We start from the raw sequence: 17,138 nt of genomic DNA, 5'->3' as shown, positions 1-17,138 counted from the left end.
AACATGGAGAGCTGCCCGACAGAGTTTCAGTTACGGAAACCGAACGAGGCACTGACAAAGCTCCCTCTTCTTTGCCTTGCGTAGCTTTCCAGTGGAATGAATCCTCTCCTGACTTCAAGTGGGTTACGAGACAACTTTTGAAGTTGTACCAACTTTGACCATCGCCATTTTTATATATTTCGATTTTAGCTTCGGGCAGCTTACATCCAACAGATAAACCACTTGTCGGAAGTTTGAACGATGTTGAATTTTTTGTTATAAGGACATCACGGGTGGCGTAATCGTGGCAAGCTGAGCATCTTATTATATGCTTATTTTGATGCTGGCGGAGACAGAGCTGGGCAGCGCTACTTGGAAATGTAGCGGCGCTACCGCTACCGCTACATGCTTTAAATGTAGCGGGCGCTACCGCTACCGCTACACCCACTAGATTGTAACAGGCGCTACCGCTACCGCTACAGTAAAATGTAGCGCGCTACATTTGCCGCTACAATGGCCAAAATTATTGGAAATCTCTAAATATTTATTGTTCTGCTATTGGGATTTACTCATTAACATTTAATGATAATAAAACATTTTTAAAACATATCAATGCAACTATATTGCAATTAACCTAACCGAACTAATATGGGTTACCCCAGGGTTAGATACAGTAAATAGAAGTTACAGTTATTTTTATGTTTTACCTTCCCTACATGGATGTGAACTTTAATCTTCCAATCTAAGAAATTATCCACATATACATATAAAAATCGGTCTTTTTTGTATATATATGTGGATTATTTTTGAGGTTGGTAGATTAAAGTAGACATCCATGTAGGGAAGGTGAAACATAAAAATCACTGTGTAAAAATAACTGTAAGCAAACTGAGAGATGAAAAAAACTGTAAGTGGTAACTGGTAACAACTTAACAAGTAACTAACATGTTGACACTAGTAACAGGCTGAGGTTGACAACATTACACCGTACAGTTTTATTCTGTAATTTATATTATGTATGAATCAAGCTGGTTTTTAAATAATATTTAATAATATTAAGGGGACCGGCAACAGTAAAAATCGGAAATTTTGGCTTTACCGTTTTCGTGACTCATTTTGTAGCTGCTGAAAAGGCGCGTCTAACGCAGTTTACCGCAAATGTCTGTGCGTGCTATAATTTTTGCGTAAGACAGTTTTAAAAATATATATATGAACATTTTTTAACAATATGTACAAAGATTTATTTGAATTAAATCTGTATATATAGATCATTACTCTCGTTAATTACAAAGTGTTTGCACTCGTTTGAAAGCTACAAACGCGACGCGTTCGACAAAGCTACTACCATAGATGTACATGCAATACTTTTTTGTGTAATGCAGTCTTAAACTTTTATAAAATGATCATTTTATATCATTATTTACAAATAAATGGTATTTATATGTCATTGTTTAGGTTAATTGCAAAGTGTTTGCACTCGTTTGAAAGCTACAAACAAGACGCGTTTAACAAAGCTACTACTATGGATGTTCATGCAATAGTTTTTGCGTAATGCAGTTGTAAAGTTATGTAAAATGAATATTTTATATATATATTTAAATATAAAAAGTCCCATTTATAGCCTATTATTCACGTTAAATTGAACATAAATAGGTCTAAAGACGTGTGCTGGTACCTTGAATGTAAATAATTGGCAATGGGAAAGCTTGGGCGACAATATCAAGACTTTTTGGGCATATTCTTCTGTTTTCAATGAATTTTACTTTATTTGGCTCCCCTGAACAATTTAAAAATCCAAAAAACGCCATCTTAAAAAAATTATAACTCCAACAGTTTTCAAGCTACGGCAATGGCAATGAGAGACATACCATTCGATTTGTAAAAACAATATCTAGCGACTCTAGAAGCCTTTTTTAATATGTGCATGGTTTGACTTATATATGGGAGGGGGAGGAAGGTGGGGGTAAAAATGTAAAAAAATGGTAAGAACGCGAAAAAAACGATGAGGAAAATAAAAAATCGGGGCTCTACAGTCGCTAGATATTGTTGTTACAAATCGAATGATATGAGTCTGGACATTGTAGCATGTGATTTGCAAAAGTTATAAACTTTTTTAGAGTACCCCTTATATGCCGTTTTTTATTAATTCCACGTTTTCTTTCATTTCTTTAAATTTACATGAACAAAAAGGTCTTAGATTTCTGTTTTACATATGTGTACCAAGTTTCAAAACGATCCGTCTGTAAACAAAAAAGTTTTGTTGGAGGGTAGCCGGTCCCCTTAAGTAAAATCTAAAGGCTTTATCTATAAATGTAGCGGTAGCGCTGTAGCGGCAAAACCTCGTATCGCTACTTAAATATGTAGCGGGCGCTACCGCTACCGCTACATTGCCTTAAATGTAGAGCCGCTACCGCTACCGCTACTGAAATTGTAGCGGCCGCTAGTAGCGGCCGCTACATGTAGCGCGCTACTGCCCACCTCTGGGCGGAGAGTGAATAATTTTGTGGAAAGAACGTCATTTAGATTGTTACAAGCATTCAATACACAAATTGAAGATAAATTATCCTTTGCGGTAGTTGGACCTCCTTGCTCTTTTTAGTTTGTAAATGTTTCATAAGCATGCTTTCTAATCTCTCTAAGCATTCACCAATTTGTTTGAGTGTCCATTTGGATGTAGTAGGCTGCATCATTCGAGGAAAGCTGGATACTGAAATTAGTGTGAATTGAAGATAATTCCTTTGTCACTAATGTTTACCGAAAACCTACCGATGTCGGGAAAGTGCTTAACGAAAAAAGTGAATGCCCGCAGTGCTATAAAACCAACACAGTGCGCGCTCTCATACAAAGAGCATTCAAGACCTGCACATCCGAGAGTTATTTGAAAACCGAACTCAGATCGTGTAAACAAATTCTAGTGAATAATGGGTTTTCAAATAGAACAGTTGACACTGAAATATCAAATTACCGATCGAGAGAAAACCGAACCAACAATGAAACAATATCTAATGGAACCCCCACAACGGTCTTCTACCAAAACCAGATGAACAGAGGCTACAAAGTGGATGAACGAGTCCTCCAATCAATTATTCATGATAATGTCAAGAGCACAACGGATAACGAAAATATAAAACTTCTGATCTACTACAAAAATAAGAAAATAAAAAACCTTGTAATGAATAATGATCCCTGTAAAAAACTGGTCTGCTTCAAGAAACTAATGTGGTTTATAAATTCTTATGTAATAAAGAAGGTTGTAGACTTCTTCCAAACATGAACTACATTGGACTTACAAGTACGACCTTGAGCCGACGACTCACATGCCACCTACAATCTGGAGGACCACATGCGGGAGGCTCACAATGAGACCATCACCCGAGCGACATTGGAGGCCTGCACCAGCATAGTTATGCGGTGCCCCAACCCATCGAGATTGACGATAGCTGAGGCCCTCATTATCAAGAGCGAGTCTCCGACTATCAACCTCCAAACTACTGGATTCGTCCGGACGCTGAAATTATTTTCGGAGTAATTTTTAAGCTAATATTTCGTATTGTATCCACTTTACCTTTGATATGTACTTCTGTCATTTCAAATTCAATTTCAGATGTTGTAAAACCTTAACCAGCTTGATAATGAAAATTGTATTTTCGAAACGTCACAATATATTAAAATGTCATTCGGAAACCTGCTTTTTGATCTCCCGGCTCCAGCTAGAAATTTGGTTCGACTCATTGAAAAGACGAACAAGAAGATTGTAAATAAAAAGCATGCTCTGGTCTTCAATCAAACTTCTATGCACAATTTTGTGATGACCAATGATGTACTAATTTTTTGATAAGTAGAATTTTTTTTGCCGAGCGAGGTAAATGTAATCATAATTCTTTGTTGTTAATCAATTTTTCTGTTAACTGGAGCCTTTGCTAAATGAGGTTCTACTGTAAATGTATTTTAAGGGTGTCCCTTATTGCCCCATCGCACAGAAATGGCTTCCATTTTTTGGGGATTGAGATAGGCAAATTTTGTCAATCACGTTTTCTAGCCGACACCTGATTGCAATTTTTATGTGTGTCAAATTTTTTAATATGGTAAATATTTTTTTTGCTCCAGACCTTAGTAGAGGTACTCTTCCAAAATCTCACTTTTCACACTTTTTTCAGCAATTTTTTGGAGATAGTAAATGTATGATTTATTAACTAGCTATATACATAGGTAATAGATACCGTAGGTAGTAAAAATGTTGAAGTTTATGCCCCTATTTTTAGTTTTGCAATATTTTGATTAGGTTAGCTGCTACAACATTTCTGCAAAATGTGGGATGCACGTCCCGATTTACGGTACCCTGCCCGTCCCTTATTACCCCATTTGATGGTACAGCTCCCACCCCCTCAGAGGCACTATGGAAGCACTTGTCCGACTCCAAAACCATATCATAAAGAGTTTTTTGCTAAGAAAACAACCATTTGCGTATTTTTCTACATGCAAAAGGCTTTCAATACAACCTGGCAACACAGAATACCGCAGTTCACCCATCAAGCCGGAATTAGAGGTAACCTGGCCCTGTATATCCTAGAATTTCTGCGCTACCAATCTTTCAGAGTGAGGGGGTGTGGCTTTGCTATCACCTGTGTGTCCAGAACCAGGGTGTGCTGCAGAGAAGCGTGATTTGCTGCATGCTCTTCCTGATGACTATATATGGGATCATCTCCACACCTCCAGCCTTCCTCCTAACGTAGTTCTCTCTATATGTTGAAGATTTTATGGTCCATGCATCATCCCACTAATTACCCGTCCTTGCGCCTTGTATTCAGACTGCTATAAGCCGAACCAGTCAGTGGACCATGGTCTGTGGCTTTTCCTTTTTTGTGGCCATGCACTTTAAACAAAACTGCTCTCTGGATCAACCCACCTCCTTTGTTTTTTCTGGGCACTCAAAGTACTGTATCCACCATAGCTAAATTCCTTGGCATGACATGGGACTACAGGCTCCCTTGGGGGCAGGTTTTTGAAGGGCAGCTGCCTCTGGAGGATGAACCTCATGAAGAACCTGTCCGGACAGTCGTGAGGATTGGACAGGCTGACCCTGCTTTGCCTCTATAAAGCCATTATTAGAACAAAGATGGATACGGATGCATCATCTATCAACACGCAAGAAAACAAACCCTTTCTTTACTAAACGCAGTCCACAACGCTGCCATCAGGACATGCTCCGGAGCATTAAGAACAGTGGTTCCCAAAGTGGGTGATATCACCCCCTGGGGGCAGTGGAAAGATCTGTAGGGGTGGTGAGGAAGAAAGGGCAGTAGGGAGGCGGCAGTCCACGAAGTTGGAGTCAGAAGTTTGTACGTTTTTTTGACAATTTTTACTCAACACGTGCAGAACATGACTCCAACTTGAATAAATTTTCAAAAGCTAAAAATCACCGTTTGGTAGTTAGGAATTTATATACAAAATTTAGTTCAAATCTGTTCAGTAGTTTGAAAGAAATTCTTTGATCACTGGGAATTTCGGCCCACATCACCATATAACTCCCAAATGAAAGTGAAATTTAGAAATTTTTCACAAGCTAAGCATCACCGCTGAGTCCTAAAGAATACGTGTTCCAAGTTTTATTGAGCTGCGTTCATTAGTGTGGGAGATATTCATTGGTCACTGAATTTGGAGATTGACCATGAAACCGGCAGTGAGTCCGGTCACGAGTCTGGCCATAAATTTGCCCCAGCTGTCTTGAATTTCTAGTGCTAAAACAGTTGAAACTGTAAATGGGGTTCTATTTGTGAGACACACATTTGTGTTTAACCATTCTCTTTCAAAATTGCAGCATACTAAATATCAAGAAAGAGGCATTTGTTTTTATATATGTCTGTCAGNGGGGGGGGGAGGAGGCACTAGAGATTCACTGGGGAGCCAAAGGGGGTGACAGCTGGGATAGTTTGGGAACCACTGATTTAGAACACCCCCCACTATTAGCCTCTACACAGAGAGTGGCGAACCTTTGGCGCAAAATAGACAAAGCTGATCTGAAGTGCTAGTAATCTCTCCCCTGCTACTACCTACTACTGTTGATCATAGTTTACCTGTGATCATAGTTTAAGTTGGGTCTTCATAATTTCTTGACAAATTTTCTTGGAATAGTGTCAAGTGTAGTGGGCTTAATAAAATAATTTCTAGCCTCTGGGTAATAATATGATTTATCTAACAGGATAAAAAATTATTTCCAGCTTGGAAACATACCAATATTGCATAATTTGAGCTCTCTTAGAGTGCAACTGTCTTAGAAACTGTAGTAGATTTTTAGCCTTGATTTCTTGCCTAGTGAAGATTTAGGTACTCTTAGTCACCAGATAGCCAAGCCTGCCACCATGTCTACGATGGGACCAGATGCCAATGCTCCTTGGTACATGAAGTACGGAGCTCGTGGCGTGGGCACTGCTGGAGGAATAAGTGAGTGCACAGCTTATGCAGTTAATGATAACAAATTTTAGGCCAATATCTATTCTATTGAAGCAATTTTTCATTGAATTTTATTGAAGGCTTCATTATTTTGTGAATATTTTCATTCATTTCTGTTTGAGATGACTAAAAACTTTTTTGTGATGGTTATGTTTATTTGAATTTTGTGCTTTGACAGTTTTATATAATTATAATTAATATTATAATTATAATTATAATTTGTTTAACTCAACACAAAAAATTCATGCAAATACTAGATTAATGCCTAGCATTCTAACCTATGGCTCCACTATTTTATTATGTACAAATTATTTTATCTCATTGCTCAAAGCAATGTAGCAGCATTGCAAAATGTTATTCTGATTAATCAGATGTCAATGAAAGTGTTCATTTTTTTTCAGTTGCGATGGGCCTGGGCTTCTTCAACTGCCTGACATTCTCAGCCTGGTGTCTCGTGGCTGGCATCTATCAGCTGTCAGTGAATGTCTGGGCTAAGTGGTTGACCAGTTGTCTCACTATATCATTGATAATTAATGCGATTATTAATATGAAATTATTACTCAGATTATGTTCCTTATTGATATGAGATGCAATGAATAAATATCAATATGTGAACACACTTGTTCAAGATCTGTGGCATGTGATACTTCTCTTAAATTTGTTTCATTTTCATTGATGCTCAAAAATTTGAACCTCGATTGCTTCTTATTTAACTATATTGATGATTATGCTAAAGAAATGTGGATTGTGAGCTTAAGGAAAAGAAATGTGAATAGTTTGCAAAAATCGGGTGTTCTTTTAAAATTGTGCCTACCTACCACTCCTAGTTATAAAATTTTTCACGGCTTCAATTATTTGTGACAAAACCTCATCATGATTTTTCTTATGTGTAAAAAGTTCACCTTCAAAAGGCTATGTTAGAAGTAGGAGACATGACATCTGATTGAGGTAACTGAAGTTTTGATTAAAATACCTTTTTTTTGCTGAATCAATACAAAGAATTAACAGTCACTTAGTTACCTAAATTATTGTCACTTGTTCTCATATCTCAGACTAGTAAATTCAACTATCAAATTCATCAGTAAAGCAGTGTTTCCATTGAGCCTTGCATGGATATTAACATATGATTGGTTGTCAGGTTTGCGGGGTTCATTGTGGTGTCAGCAGAGGCGCCGTGCTGCTGCATGTTTATTGATTTCGTCCAGCGCTACTCCAAATTTGTGGAGGAGCGACCACAGTGGCAGAAGGCTGCTCTATATATTGTGTGAGTTCTTAACACTACAGTCAGCAATCAAACGGTCATGAGTACGTATTTTTATTAACATAAAATAACATAGTGATGTCGGCGCTGAAGTGTAGGCCTGATGTGGCCTGTCGCCAATTCTTTTCCTTTTCGTGCCTTGTTCATAGATCTAAACTCGTGTCATTTGACCGGATCTTTTCATGACTGGCGATAGTTTGAAGTAGCTACTAGACTTCCACCGGGTTCGATAAGGAGCTAGGCATTTCAAATCTTCTGGGATGGAAACCGTCTGGTCCACATGACTTGTTGGGATTTAGAGCTACCAGGCGCTTGAGAACCTCTTCTTCGTGTATTTCAAAGCATGTTGACTTCGAGCCGACTGGGCGCTCCTCAATATCTGGAATACTGTTCAAGTCCTCATCTGTGAACACACTGCTGAAGAACTGATTAAGAACCTTAGCCTTGCCCTCATCAGAGGAAATCTTTTGTTGGTCTACTTTCAAATCAGAAATACCGTCCTTTGACTTATACTTCGAACTAGCGTACAAAAAGAAGGCTTTCAGATTCTTTTTTGCATTTTTAGCAATATTTTTTTCGAAGTTTTTCACTGCAGTGCGACAAACTTTTTTAGCTTGATTTCGAGCTCTGGCATACAGGTTATAATCGGACTCGCTGCGAGTTCGTAAATAACGCTTGTATGCTTCTTTCTTGGTCTTTAGCTGAGTCTTAACTGCACTGTTCATCCACTGGGACTTTTTGACTCCTCCAAGCGTAATCTTGGGTACACAAGCATCAACTGCAGACATAATCGTGTCTTTGAGAAACGACCATGAATCAGCCACATTCATGTCCTTAATACAGTCCAAAATATTGATTAACAAATGTTTCAAGCTTTAAAATAGTAAGGAAGGTTAGTGTCTTATGTTTACATTAAGGAAGTAAATGTCAACAAAAGTTGGGAAAACTTGATAACTACAGTAATGGAGGGAGTTGTACCAGTATATCTAAACTAGTATCTTTTTTATATTCACTATGCCTGCCTAAGCTTGTAATTTTTTATCATGGATATAAAGTCTGAATAAACTCCTGTTGGTCATTTTTTATTTTTATCTGCTAATTGAGCAGTTGAGATTGAACGTTTACTTACAGAAAATTAGGAGGGATTCAAGCCTGCTTGCTAATTACAGCAGTGAATAAAATTTTCATCTGCCATTCCTATTCTTCAGAATTTTTTCAGTTTCCTTCAGAAATTTCCCTAAAAATACAGTTGCTGTGTTATATTCCTCTTATGGTTGAAACTTGATTGTCCTGTTATATATTAGTGTAATCAAGAGTCACTTCATTTTTTACCAATTTGCTGGGTAAAAATTAATTTCATATAAATGAGCTTAGATTGTGCTTTGACATGTTTAGTGTACAAAATGATGAGTCACAGCATGTATAGTGAACAAAATCTTGGTTCAAAGCATGCATGGTGAACAAAATGATGTGTCATAGCATGTATAGTGAACAATATGATGTATCTGAGCATGTCTAGTGAACAAAATGATGTGTCATAACATGTCTAGTGAACAAAATGATGTCATAACATGTCTAGTGTGCAAAATGATGTGTCATAACATGTCTAGTGAACAAAATGATGTGTCATGTCTAGTGAACAAAATGATGTCATAACATGTCTAGTGTACAATATGATGTGTCATAGCATGTCTAGTGAACAAAATGATGTCATAACATGTCTAGTGTGCAAAATGATGTGTCATAGCATGTCTAATGTACAAAATGATGAGTCATGACATGTATAGCGTATGTAAAAAAATTATGTGTCCTGGCACATCCAGTAACCCAAATGTTGTGTTGCAGGCTATCCCTGCCCGGTATCATCATGTGCCAGAGTGTATCCATATTCTTCGGGTCAGGCTTCATCTTTTTAACTGGAGTGCTCTATGGAATGATGGCACTTGGCAGGAAGTGAGTATTGTTTCATCATTTGTTGCTGTGCCATATTGTTGTCTTTTATACCTACATATTACGCTTTGAAGAGTTGTGTCTGTTGCTGTCACATTCAATTATATTTATTTGGCTTATAAACATGTTAGGCTCCATTATAGATTCTTGTGGTTTTCAGTATTTCTTCAGGTTCATATGTTCGAAGTAGGAATTTATCAACTGTCTTTTGATATCTAGTCATTTGATTGAATTGGCCATTGTGTTTTATTAAGAATCGTGTTTTTATGTCGTATCTAATTTGAGTTCTCAAAAGAGATGTCATTTGAGGTCTTGAATGCCATGCACTAAACTCTCAACCAGTATGATATTAAAGGAAGTTGGGAAACGCTGAGCCTACAAGATAAGACAAATAGTTGAGTTGAACCATAAGTTGAAGGACCATGCGCAATTAATACAGAACCAAAATAAAGCTAGTAATTGTAAAATGCCAATTAGATAACTGCTGCTGAAGAGGAGAGTTAAATATTTCATTAGTATTACTCTTGTGCATAATTGCAGCATTGTTCCTAGTATATGTGTAAGTTTGGGTTTTCTAAATTGATTGATTAATACGTTAGAAGCATATGATTTCAATTCTGTTACTTTGATAAATGTTTACCACTTGTCATTATTTTATTTTCTAACTTGAACTATGTATTCTCTGATTGTGAACAAGATCACTAATCCAAAAACTTTTTTACACAATCACATGGTCTTGTGTTGTAAGAGCGAGCCGATATCAGCTGCTTACTCTAGTGACTGCAGTTTAGAGAGCCACCCGTTTTTTATGTTTGTTGTTGCAGTCTAAAGACTATTCTGACGCTAGTCATAGTATATACGGTATGTTTCACAAATTAGGGGCAGGGAAGGACAATAAGCGTTGACTGGATCAAGATGTGCTTGATCGAAGATACACTTTTTTCAGGCATTAATATGCCTGGAAGAATTTAGGTTAACCTCGTATTTTTAGGATGGTTTTTCTAGAGTTTGTAAACGTGTGAAAGCTTTTGTTTTCATGATAAGTACTCAGCTTGTTGAGAGGTCTTGCAGCAATTACTTTGCATCAATTATAATCCTGAGTTGGTGAAAATGTTACAGGTATTTTGACAATGGATACTTAACTGTATGGATTTTAATTAATTAGGTTGGTATGAAAGTTGTATAGATTTTTTGACCATCACTAAGCTGTACGTGTAGCACAAACAGTCAATCTGCCCAGCGTATAGTGCCAGTTGCCCTCTGTCCTACCAAACAGCGAGGCACGTCTTTTTCTTCTATCAGTTTATCCACATTATTACTCGCTTGTTACTCAACATCAGTAAAAGTTGATAGTTGGCAACACATGGTTGAGGTTGCCTCAACTCATACTGTTTGAAATCAGTTTCTTAATTTGGAGACTGTTGGTTCAAAGCTGCTGTTTTTTAGGCCATAAAATATTGGTTTATAATGAGCTGAATTATATCTGCGGAAATATTTCAGAAAGCATCACGCCTTAACTCAATGAAGTTAATAGATATTTGTAGCATTCTTCTGTTGCGTGCTGGGGCGAATCTCCCCACACCCGTCGATACCGCGTCGTGCGAGCAAACAGGGTCGTTATTATTCAGGCACCTAGACACTATGCATGCTACTGAGCTGACGTCATGACCCTAAGCCAGCCAGTGAGCTGACGTCATGACCCCAAGCCAGCTGACACATCCTGCGCCTAGGAGTCCCAAGGAAGCGATGATGGCCGCTGCGAGTCGCCTGGGCGGGGGCGGCCCACGGGCGGGCATGCAGCCTATGGCAGGCGGAGGCGCCGACGAGGCCACGTCACAGACGGCGGTGCTGATGGAGGAGCCGCCTGCCTGGCAGAACAACCAGCCCTATTGAAGAGCCTCAGCGTAGGTGGCGAGCTAATCGCCTGCCGTCTTGTCCCTGATGGTCGTGGTGCACGTTAACCATCAGTCATTGTTGTACCGTCCTAAGCATGGTTAAAACCCAATATTTTATAGGTTAAATCGTAGTGTAGCGCAGCTTCGGTTAGCGTATCCCATGCATTTCATCAATTCTTATAGTCTAATAGTAATTCTTAATTATGCACGTTTGCCAAGAGGTTCGCGTAATTTTTTGCTTTCCATAAGTACTGAGATTTTTAATTTGCGTCTGAATGTGAAACCTTCCGTGCAGTGCCTGAGTCCGCCATTTGCATGCCTCGTAGCGAGAGCCTTTGTGACCACTTCTGCTTGGAGCGTGATCGCTCTATCCAAATGTAGCTCTTACCGAACAAAAATAGTTAACTCTCCGCTACTCCGTCAGCCGGTCAAGGACGGCTTTTCAAACTATACCCACCAATCATAATAAAAATCAGCCGTTGCGTGTACTTAGGCCACTAAACTTACTTATGCACCTACGTGTACTTAGGCCACTAAGTGTACTTGAGCCACTAAGTTTATGTGTGCACCTGCGTGTACTTAGGCCACTTAATGTACTTGAGCCACTAAGTTAACGTGTGCACCTACTTGTACTTAGGCCACTAAGTTTACGTGTGCACCTACGTGTACTTAGGCCACTTTAATGTACTTCAGCCACTAAGTTTACGTGTGCACCTACGTGTACTTAGGCCACTAAGTGTACGTACCTGAGCGAGTTTTTCTGTTGCGGCCCCCGATGTCTCAATATGCTGAATAATATAATCACTGTTCAAACTATCGACATTCCTCTGACGTGGACGCAGAAAGACCATGTCGAAGCCTGAAGGGATCAAGTTCACGTGAGCTCTACAACAGATTGTGCATAAGTGTGCCCCGTTTCTGTATGATTGGGATACCTGTTAGGATATATTTCCCTTAATTTTGATAATCTATCATTCATTATTCATCAGTACACATAATAATAAGTGTTTGAGTGACGAACAAAGTGAAATTATTAGTGACTGTAACGCTCGTGTGATTAACTTTGCGGAATAATTATCCCAAATTTCCTGACACATGTTAACAAACCTTCGCTGCTCCCACCGTATAGTCTTCTTGAAACAACCAATAGTCGCATATATTTGTTTTTCGTTCCACTAGAAATGATTCTTTACGTACTACTCATTCGAGGATCACAGCTTTCTGCGATCCCTGTAAGGCACAGGGTAAATGGAAAATTTTGCTCATCTATGATGCGTTTTACCTCCACGGCTTCGGCACGAAGCACTCGCCCTACAAACTTCAAGTCAACAGCCCTACTGCCGGCGCACCTGATCACGCCGTACCCAAGCCCTGGTTATTTGAATTGTCTGTTGTTACCTCAGCATAGTATGTGCCGTAGATTCATTGTTAATAGTGCATGATTATTTCGGATTTTCACTCGGCATTGTGATTGCTTGAAGTGAGAAGTGTTGAAGTGAAGTTCACTTTTTCGTAATTCTTTTGCGGTGGCATTACATTTGTTCAGATGATAGCTAAATATGCTAATGCTTATATCTGTACTTTCGTTCTAGGGTGTAATTGTTGAGAACAAATATTCGACCTATCTTTCTGATTCTCAAGACGATCGTCAAAATAAAATTCAATATCTTTCAATTAAATATTCAATATATCTTTGCACACCATGTTTGTATTCAATTATAACCGGAGTAACCATTGATCTGTTCAATCAGAGCATGTAACTTGATGATATGAACTTAACTGTTTTCAATCGAAGCTAAAATATTGTATGAATTTCATGCTTACTTTAGCCTCTAACCTCGCCTCTTCCTCTGAATTACATGTTTGAACACTGTATTTTTTCTGAATTGGTCCGGCGTTTGCGGTTCTATGAAGGAACTTGGTTTTTATTTCCTGGCACGGCAGCTGCTCCCGACATACTTGTTGAATGCTTAACCTTTCGTCTTCTGACGGTGGCTGTTGTTATCTGGCCTAGGATATCAAAATACGAATAATATTTACGACGATTAATTTACACGTTAACGACAAAACAAGTAATGCGTCTAACGCCTCCTCGCCTTCTAGTACCGTTTCCCCTTCCCTTTGCTGGCCATCCTATAGCACCTTTTGCTCTATTTTCCTAGTGCCAGAGAGATCTGCTTTAAAGGTTAAGTGAATGAATGACCCATTCCTGCCGTAGTATTTTTGAAGTCTCGTTAACTTAATTCTATTAGCGCGTCGAGTTCATCAGTAGCAGAGATGCTGGCATGCTTATGAATGCTAAAGTTTGCTGGCCTTCAATACAAATGGTCAGTACAATTAATGAATTATGCAGGGCATAATTGAGGTTTCATTGCTTATGCTCAGATAAACAGCATTAATAGGGACTCGTATACTTGATTTTGTTTTCCAAGAAGTGAGCGATCACAACCGTTGGGTCTCTAAACATTTAGTGCTCAACCACTCTTAATATGAAAAGAAGTGAATATGTAGTCGATATTTTAGTCCTAGGCAGGTTCTATGTAAGCTTTGAGCCCATATTAACATCAGTAGCCAACGGTGTATTTTATTGAAATTCATTTCGAGAGATACTCGACAGAGAAAGAATCACGATCTTGCTTGACAATTTTCTTGGCATTAATCCTCATCTTAGATTCATCCTCTGCATAGTTCTTTTTTTTTTATTTGAATCTGCCCGCATCGTGCTGCTTGCACCTGTGATCATCAGGAACAACCCGGAACTGGTAAAGAGTATCATTTAATCATGCCCTTACAATTAAATTTCTACGCGAGTTCACTCGCATCATCGCATGCAGTGTACTAAGATTATTTTTTGTTGCAGAGGGTCGCGCAACGACATGCTGGCGGCAGCGCAAGCGTCGGGTCCCGTGGGGGCGACGGGCATGAAGAGCAGCCTGGTGAACATGGAGGCGCCCCCCGCCACCTCTTGAACGTCTCGCTGCGGTCACCGCTACACACATTCCTTCTTAGACACCACCTTACTCCATTCACTGCTTCTCTTCAATAATATAATGTTCTTTTCTGTTAGCTCTGCATGATGCTGAGAATTTTATTCGTTTTTTTTTTCTTTAAAATTTAACATTAATTTCTGTCTCTGCTCCTATCGCAGCTACTCAGTTCTATAAATAGTAATTGTTGCGTTAGAATGTCCAACGAAACATTGGTCCGTCTTTTTTTTCTAAACTGAAATGACATTGTATTTTTTTCTCTCGTCTCTGAATACTAGATGCGCTATCTTGGATTTCACCCTCTGATTGTCTATCTTATTGCTAGCTTTTGCTTCTTTACGTTGCAAGTCTACCATTTTCCCCCGACTCTACTCACGCACCTCTTCTTGCGAAGTCTCCATGTATGTCTTCCTGGAATTATCACTGCGCTATAAGTCTCTCGTCTGCCCCTACCAAAAATTTCCATCCCATCCAGGAATTTATTCAGTATAGCTACGATCGTTAACTCATTGTAAATGTATCTATCTACACTTCAATTTCCCATCTGAAGCGCAGCAAATGCGATTTATTTTCTACAAAGATGGCAAGCGGCAGAGCTGAAACTAGCCGAGTTGGCTGGTACGTAATTGATCATTTGCGAGTCGGGATGTATTTTTGTCGCTCGCAATTTCTTAAGAAACAAACTATGTTAACTCTTCGTGTGGCCATGGCGTTTATCTCTTGCTGGTTGTGAAGCATTTCATGAACAGCTAGTGGTTCTCGCTCGTCGCCTTGATATTGATGTGATTTTCTTACTTCATAACAAATCCATTTGTTGCTACTGAGCGCGCTTTTAAATTATACAGAAACGGTCCACGACCCAAGACCTCGCCTGAGTCGTGCCACTTACATTTGGTCTGGCTTCGTATGAGAACTTCAAATCCATATCGAAGTAGTGTTGTTGATGGTGTCTTTACTGTCGCTGTTGTCAATTTCCTGCTACTGTTCATCACGCGTAGGGTTAGACGTCACTGTAGGCTCTCGTTCCTCGGAATAATGGGCATCGTATGTAGCTTCTTATGATAGATTCGATTTTCCCTTCCATGAACATCATTTTAGAAACTTTGTTTAAACCTCAATTTCCAACGCGGCTGCCTTTTTTGAGTTATTAAAATATATTTTTCGTTGGTTTTTATAAAGCTTCTGGTGGTGCAGTTGCAGCCGTACAGGTTTTCTTTGACTCATCGAGTTTTGGTCCATAGGTTCTTTGTATTCGGCAGTGCCCGACGGTAACTGTTGACATGTTATTGCTGTTGACAATTTTTGTGTGGTAAGTTAAGATCTGTGTAAAGTATGGAACTTTAAAATAACATCTAGAGCTTTGCTTATTACGACATAATTTTATTTTGACACCTAGCGCACGATTGCTGCTCGCGAGGATGAGTTTTGATGCGGACTCGTCAAGCTTTTCCATGCATTGTTGTCTATTAACATAAGCGCTTATTTTTTATGTTTTAGCTGACCTTATGCTACTCATATTCATTATTCATAACCGTATTAGTGCCCTCAAACTCAGCGCGAACGAGCTCGAGCGTTATTTTTCTTTTTCTGGTAATTCATGCTTCTATAATTGAATTGTTCATTGAGATCGTGCAAGAAATATTGTGGTTTTGGTCTAATGAATCAAAAATACTATCAAAGTTTAAATTATAGGACCTTCGTAAGTTCGTACCCGGCATTAGTCATTTGAAGCGTAGAATTGAGTAATCATGAAGCTCGTCTTCTTGACAGTAGACGCAAGCGGCTGCTGATCTAATTCGTTTTTTCTTAGGCCTTTACACCTTTAAAGTCGATTGATGTAATCAATATTTATTTTATTCTTAACATATTTTTTATTACTCCCGATCTAAGATATATATTTGGTTAGGCTCTAATTTAAGCATTATATTTTCAGGAGCCATAAACTGGCATTATGTAAATCTTGATTCATGTGACGCTACATTTACCTTTTTACTATTTTTTCGTTGATGGTCCAGAGTTGAGAAATTTCAACAATGTAGTACATCGTTATCGGCAATGGTTTATTTTCCTTGGGAGTGCAGCAGTCAGACCAGTTTATTTCACGGCCGAGAAATGCTGTATTCAAGCCCGCGAATGTACATACTCTTGACCATATTCGAGACGAGATGCTCACCTCCGTATTGCCTGACACTATCCTGGTATCCAACTGCTGCTTGTGCATTCGCTTCACATTTTTTTTAGATGCGTAGGTCATGCTCACTTTTTAAATTTAGGCCTATTTCTTAAAGCAACTTAATACAAGATACGGGAGATCAAGTTTACAATTGCATTGCTTATTTGGAAACTTTATTTTATCAAGTGTGTTCGGCTACGTGGGCAGCTTTATGCATTGTTTCATAGGTTTATTATATGGCACTTCACGACGTTAGAGCAATACGTGTGACGAGATTATTTTGCTCATGTTTATTCCGTATATTGGTGTCAGGAGGCAATCCTGGCCCACATAACTCTTACTTTAGTTTTGGCAACATTTTCGACTTTTCTGTTTGATGAAATACTTCAATATTGATATCGTTTCAATGAAAACTATTTTCGACTGAATCGTTGTTCGTTCAA

General features: G+C 38.8%; 1 protein-coding gene across 2 annotated transcripts; it reads left to right on the top strand.

Moving 5' to 3' along the window:
- The first annotated feature begins 6,180 nt into the window (after positions 1 to 6,180).
- On the top strand, positions 6,181 to 16,578 carry LOC108682137 (calcium channel flower-like). Of its 2 annotated transcripts, XM_018171253.1 has the most exons (6): positions 6,181 to 6,420; positions 6,831 to 6,903; positions 7,568 to 7,693; positions 9,536 to 9,643; positions 11,371 to 11,544; positions 14,396 to 14,456. In XM_018171253.1, the coding sequence occupies exons 1-5, from the start codon at positions 6,339 to 6,341 to the stop codon at positions 11,531 to 11,533; spliced, it is 552 nt and encodes a 183-aa protein (XP_018026742.1). In that variant the 5' UTR covers positions 6,181 to 6,338; the 3' UTR covers positions 11,534 to 11,544; positions 14,396 to 14,456. The 2 variants fall into 2 exon arrangements, with proteins under 2 accessions (XP_018026742.1, XP_018026743.1); XM_018171254.2 differs by lacking the exon at positions 11,371 to 11,544 and having other exon boundaries at positions 14,396 to 16,578.
- The last annotated feature ends 560 nt before the right edge of the window (positions 16,579 to 17,138 follow it).

The sequence above is a fragment of the Hyalella azteca genome, unplaced genomic scaffold (assembly GCF_000764305.2).
Source record: "Hyalella azteca isolate HAZT.00-mixed unplaced genomic scaffold, Hazt_2.0.2 contig13234, whole genome shotgun sequence".
Taxonomy (NCBI): Eukaryota; Metazoa; Arthropoda; class Malacostraca; order Amphipoda; family Hyalellidae; genus Hyalella; species Hyalella azteca.
This window is presented reverse-complemented; position numbering and strand designations above follow the sequence as displayed.